This window comes from Arachis ipaensis, chromosome B3, assembly GCF_059453495.1.
Source record: "Arachis ipaensis isolate K30076 ecotype BB chromosome B3, ASM5945349v1, whole genome shotgun sequence".
NCBI lineage: Eukaryota > Viridiplantae > Streptophyta > Magnoliopsida > Fabales > Fabaceae > Arachis > Arachis ipaensis.
Genome location: NC_142438.1, coordinates 44289437 through 44296017, shown reverse-complemented (window position 1 = coordinate 44296017; position 6581 = coordinate 44289437). Strand labels below are relative to the sequence as shown.

Genomic DNA, 6581 nt, shown 5'->3' with positions numbered 1-6581 from the left:
CAGCTATCCCAATCTACACATTGAGCTGTTTCAAACTCCCTGACACAATGATTGATGAGCTGCAGGGGAAAATCATGGATTTTTGGTGGGGACAACGCGGTGAGGAAAGAAAACAGAGGTGGATAAAATGGGACATAGTTTGTCGGGACAAGAAGATAGGAGGAATAGGCTTTAAGAACTTAAAAGCCTTCAATCTAGCTATGTTGATTAAACAAGATTGGAGATTGTTAACAAAGCCTAATTCTCTAGTGAGCAAGATATACAAAAGCAAGTATTATAGATTTTCATCTTTCTAGAACTAGAACCGGGACAGAACCCATCATGGGCCTGAAGAAGCCTATTGAAAAGTAGGAAAGTACTAGAGAAAGGAGTAAGGTAGAGAGTGGGCAGAGAGATATCAATCAACATTTATGAGGAGTCATGCCTCAAACTATTCAACCAAATCTCAATCCATCAACAAATCGACTCTCAATTAGATTTAAGATGGGTAAATCAATTACTCAACAACAACAGGTAATGCAATGCAGAACTCATCAGAAACTATTTCAGGGAAGACATAGCCTTAGCAATCATGCAAACAGAAATAGAAGAATCTGAGGAAGACTACATTACCTGGAGCCGCAACTCCAAAGGACAATATACGGTGACTTTTCATTTCTACCATCCACCGGCAGAACATCTCCCTGAAATCTGCAAACAAAAAAGCCTTTAGACAAACTTGTGGGAGCTTCAATGCCCAGCAAAAGTGCGAATATTCTTGTGGAAGGCCCTTCACGGTGTCCTCCCTATGCAACAAAAGCTCTATTGCCATTTTTCGGTCATAAATGAAAGTTGTCCCAGATGTCCGAACTTAGGAGAAATAATTATCCATTGCTTAATTGAATGTCTGCAGGCAATGCACACATGGAGAAAAGCTGGATTCGGAGATTGGTGGAGGCAAGGAACAAGGGAAAATGAGCCCCGGAGGTAGTGGTTAAAATTAGTGGAAGAATTGTGTCGGAGACGAGAACGGAAGAAAAGTATGGCATTGACAGCAATAATTATGTGGAGACTATGGGTAAATAAGAACCTATAAATTTTTGAAAATAAGGAAAGCACTCTTGACCTTATTAGCACATTAGCCATGGAATTGGTAGAATAATTCTAAAGGAGTTGAAGATGCTAAAACCTTTCATCTCTTTTTTAAGTTGTTAACTTTATTAATAATTTCAATTGGGTATCGCATTTAGTTTATGCTGGTTGTTCTAATGTAGGACCCTCCTATTTTATGTATTGATTTTACTAATAAATGAATACATTACTATTTTGGAGAAAAAAAATTGATATGTGTTTTAATATAAAAAAATTTTGAAATTGGAGCTATATAAATTTATATTTTTATTTAGGTAAAACACTTATATAAACCAAACCAATGTCAATATTATATGAATTACTCAAATCAAATAATATTACATGAATGTCTCTAATTCGAATTATACAATAGAGTAGTAAATCGAAACACATGGGTTCGAATTATATGGAAATATTATTTTAAATATAAATCGAATTAGTTAAATTCAAATCATACATTATAGTACCAAATCGAATCAATGTGATTGAACTAGTATAGAACAATATAAATCGAATCAGCTTGATTCGATTTATTACTTATAACAGATTATTGACATTTACTACTTTTAAGTTAATTGTTTATACTAACTTTAAAACATAAATGTTAATAAGGAAATACTCTCCATTTGGAGTCAAATAAAATATCAAAAAAATCAAAACGAAGAAGACTAGAAATTCAATTTTTGTGTTTTAGTTCAAATTTTAGAAAAATTATATTTTTATAAACTTATGAATTTAAAACGGAATATTAGATTATTTTTAAAAATTTATTAAAAATTATCCTTTGACTCATTAGCATCTAAAAAATTATTACCGGAACTTTTGATGTTGAAAAAATTAATATAAAGTATAGCCCTCCAAGATAACATAGGAGTTAAAACTTGAATTTTTTTTCAGAGTCAGAAGTAACAGATAGTTATACATTATAAAATGACCAACTATATCTATACAATATGTAATTTGACCAACTATATATATACTGAATTATAAAATGACCAATATGTATTTGTCCAGATGTCCTTGGCAAGCTAAGCACTCGAACAAGTCTTTGGCTACGATACACTCATCAGTAGTGTGCTCATGCTTCTGGTTAAAAGTATAGTACTTTGTCTTGTCCACATCCTTTGTATCTTGGTAGGTTCCGGCCTTTCGAGGAGGGTTGATTAGCTTGGTATTTAGTATTTCCTTGATGATTTCCTCCCTCTTGGTGTTCAATTGAGTATAGGAATCGTAGCGCGGCGCCAACCAAAAAGGTTTCTTGTTGTCCTGAACTTTTTCTTCATCTTTATTGTTTAAATTCTTTTCAGATTTCTGAGTTTGGCACAGTTCTTCAATTTCTATTAGACCCTTAGCCTTCTCCCTAAACTCGGCCAAGGTTTTAAGTTTGGCCACTGTAATGGCTTCTTGGAACTTTTCCGGGCAAAGTCCGCTCTTTATAGCATGCAGATGCACCTTAGGATGGAGGTTTGGAAAGCTCATTGCTACTTTAGTGAAGTGTGTGATATAGTCCTTTAAACTTTTGTGCTGCCCTTCTTTGACGGTGTTCAGATAGTCGAAATCATGTAAATAGATGGAAGATGCAGCGAACTGATACTCGAATTGTTTGGCGAGCTCATAAAAGTGTGAAATTGAATCTACATGAAAAGATGAAAACCAATCAAGTGTAGGACCGTCTAAAAAATGTAGGAAAACAACGACATGAAATAGAATCCGAAGCACTGTTCACTATCATCATAGATTAGAATATCTTGACATTTTTTTTAGGATCTCCCATGCCATCGTAGGGAGTCAATGTGAGTGGTAACGTGAAGTTTCTAGGCAGCATAAAATTCATCATGTCAGCTATGAATGGTCTAGCAGCGTTGTCCAATTTGTCATCGTCATCGTTTTGTTGGTTTTTCTCTGGTTGTTGATTTTCATATATGTGTGTTGGGTCAGAATTTTCTTCATCGTCTTCCCATTGCTCATTATCATTATTTTCAATCCAAGCATTTGTTAACTCGACTATTTGATTTTCCATTCGTTGGTTTTCCTCCGCCATATGCTGATAAGCTTGTTGTAACTCTGTTATTGGTGCACGAAATTGTGATGTCCAGGCTCAAACGATCCCTGACAACGTGAGCAACTTGGTACGTGTAATCGTGATTACACTTTGATTATGTAAAACTCATGGCTCTTTCTTTCCCTGGCAATGGCGCCAAGAACATGGTGCCAATACCATGGTTCACAACTTCGATACAACTAACCAGCAAGTGCACTGGGTCGTCCAAGTAATACCTCACGTGAGTAAGGGTCGAATCCCACGGAGATTGTTGGTATGAAGCAAGCTATGGTCACCTTGCAAATCTCAGTTAGGCAGATATAAATTGATAATGGTGTTTTCGAATAATAATTAATAGAATGAAAGAAGGATAGAAATACTTATGTAAATTACTGGTGAGAATTTCAGATAAGCGAATAGAGATGCTTTTGTTCCTCTGAACCTCTGCTTTCCTGCTATCTTCATCCAATCAGTCTTATTCCTTTCCATGGCTGGCTTTATGCAAGGGCATCACCGTTGTCAGTGGCTACATCCCCTCCTCTCAGTAAATAATATGCTAACATGCTCTGTCACAGCACGGCTATTCATCTGTCGGTTCTCGATCATGTCGGAATAGAATCCATTGATTCTTTTGCGTCTGTCACTAACGCCCAGCAATCGCGAGTTTGAAGCTCGTCACAGTCATTCAATCATTGAATCCTACTCGGAATACCACAGACAAGGTTTAGACTTTCCGGATTCTCTTGAATGCCGCCATCATTCTAGCTTACGCCACGAAGATTCTGATGAGGAAATCTAAGAGATATTCATTCTAGCTTATTTCATGTAGAACGGAAGTATTTGTCAGGCACGTGTTCATAGGGGAGAATGGTGATGAGCGTCACATATAATCATCACCTTCATCACGTTCTTGGGTGCGAATGGATATCTTAGAAGCGAAATAAGATGAATTGAATAGAAAACAGTAGTACTTTGCATTAATCTTTGAGGAACAGCAGAGCTCCACACCTTAATCTATGGAGTGTAGAAACTCTACCGTATGAAAATACATAAGTGTAGGTCCAGGCATGGCCGAGATTGCCAGCCCCCAAAACGTGATCACAGGATCAAAATACAATCCCTTGATGTCTAATACAATAGTAAAAGGTCCTATTTATAATAAACTAGTCACTAGGGTTTACATGAGTAAGTAATTGATGCATAAATTCACTTCCGGGGCCCACTTGGTGTGTGCTTGGGCTGAGCTTTAACTTTACACGTGCAGAGGCCATTTGTGGAGTTGAACGCCAGGTTTTGTGCCATTTTTGGCGTTCAACTCTGGTTTTGGATCCTTTTCTGGCGCTGGACGCCAGAATTGGGCAGAAAGCTGGCGTTGAACGCCAATTTACGTTGTCTATTCTTGGCCAAAGTATGGACTATTATATATTGCTGGAAAGCCCTGGATGTCGACTTTCCAACACAATTAGAAGCGCGCCATTTTGAGTTCTGTAGCTCTAGAAAATCCATTTTGAGTGCAGGGAGGTCAGAATCCAACAGCATCAGCAGTCCTTCTTCAACCTCTGAATCTGATTTTTGCTCAAGTCCCTCAATTTCAGCCAGAAAATACCTGAAATCACAGAAAAACACACAAACTCATAGTAAAGTCCAGAAATGTGAATTTAACAAAAAAACTAATGAAAACATCCCTAAAAGTAACTAGATCCTACTAAAAACATACTAAAAACAATGCCAAAAAGCGTATAAATTATCCGCTCATCACAACACCAAACTTAAATTGTTGCTTGTCCCCAAGCAACTAAAAATCAAATAGGATAAAAAGAAGAGAATATACTATAAATTCCAAACTATCAATGAAACATGGCTCCAATCAGATGAGCGGGACTTATAGCTTTTTGCCTCTTGAATAGTTTTGGCATCTCACTCTATCCATTGAGTTTCAGAATGATTGGCATCTATAGGAACTCAGAGTTCAGATAGTGTTATTGATTCTCCTAGTTCAGTATGATGATTCTTGAACACAGCTATTTTATGAGTCTTGGCCGTGGCCCTAAGCACTTTGTTTTCCAGTATTACCACCGGATACATAAATGCCACAGACACATAATTGGGTGAACCTTTTCAGATTGTGACTCAGCTTTGCTAAAGTCCCCAATTAGAGGTGTCCAGGGTTCTTAAGCACACTCTTTTTTTTGCTTTGGACCTTGACTTTAACCGCTCAGTCTCAAGTTTTCACTTGACACCTACACGCCACAAGCACATGGTTAGGGACAGCTTGGTTTAGCCGCTTAGACCAGGATTTTATTCCTTTAGGCCCTCCTATCCACTGATGCTCAAAGCCTTGGGATCCTTTTTATTTTCCCTTGCCTTTTGGTTTTAAGGGTTATTGGCTTTTTGCTCTTGCCTCTTGGTTTTAAGAGCTTTGGCTTTTTCTGCTTGCTTTTTCTTTTTCTTTCTATTTTTTTTTCGCCTATTTTTTTTCTGCAAGCTTTGTTCTTTGCTGCTTTTTCTTGCTTCAAGAATTATTTTTATGATTTTTCAGATTATCAAATAACATGTCTCCTAGTCATCATTCTTTCAAGAGCCAACATATTTAACATTCTTAAACAACAACTTCAAAAGACATATGCACTGTTCACGCATACATTCAGAAAACAAGAAGCATTGTCACCACATCAATATAATTAAACTAAGTTCAAGGATAAATTCGAAACTCATGTACTTCTTGTTCTTTTGAATTAAAACATTTTTCATTTAAGAGAGGTGATGGATTCATAGGACATTCATAACTTTAAGACAAAGTTACTAACTACTAATGATCATGTAATGAAGACACAAACACAGATAAGCACATAACATAGAAAACGAAAAACAGAAGAAATAAGAGCAAGGAATGAATCCACCTTAGTGATGATGGCGTTTCAATGATGTTCTTGAGCTCTTCTATGTCTCTTCCTTGTCTTTGTTGCTCCTCCCTCATTGCTTTTTGATCTTCTCTTATTTCATGAAGGAATATGGAGTGTTCTTAATGTTCCACCCTTAGTTGTCCCATATTGGAACTTAATTCTTCTAGGAAGGTGTTGCTTTGCTCCCAATAGTTTTGTGGAGGAAAATGCATTTGAGGCATCTCCAGGATCTCATGGTGATGAGCTTCTTGCGCCTCTTGAGCTCCATGAATGAGCTCTTTTGTTTGCTCCATCCTTTTCTTAGTGATGGGCTTTAGAGATGAATCTTTCCATCTCCCATGGCTCAGAGGTGAAAGCACTTGCCTTCCTTTTCCTCTTTGAGGTTTCTCTGGCCTTAGGTGCCATTAATGGTTATGGAAAACCAAAAAAAGCTATGCTTTTACCACACCAAACTTAGAATGTTGCTCGTCCTCGAGCAAAAGAAGAAAGAATAATAGAAGAAGAAGAAGAAGATATGGAGAGGAGGG

At 37.1% G+C, this 6581-nt stretch overlaps 1 protein-coding gene across 1 annotated transcript; it reads right to left on the bottom strand.

The window, feature by feature from the left end:
* Positions 1–2094: 2094 nt before the first annotated feature.
* Positions 2095–3151, bottom strand: LOC107633070 (uncharacterized). Its single transcript, XM_016336702.1, has 2 exons — positions 2887–3151; positions 2095–2783 (listed from the first exon to the last, which is right to left on the bottom strand). The coding sequence occupies exons 1-2, from the start codon at positions 3149–3151 to the stop codon at positions 2095–2097; spliced, it is 954 nt and encodes a 317-aa protein (XP_016192188.1).
* Positions 3152–6581: the final 3430 nt, after the last annotated feature.

Bases quoted from the DNA above. Each gene is read 5' to 3' on its own strand.
- LOC107633070 (XM_016336702.1), bottom strand. From the start codon at position 3,151: ATGGCGGAGGAAAACCAACGAATGGAAAATCAAATAGTCGAGTTAACA. The intron at 2,784-2,886 runs GCATGGGAGATC...TACATTTTTTAG, and splicing joins CACATTGACTCCCTACGATG to ACGGTCCTACACTTGATTGG.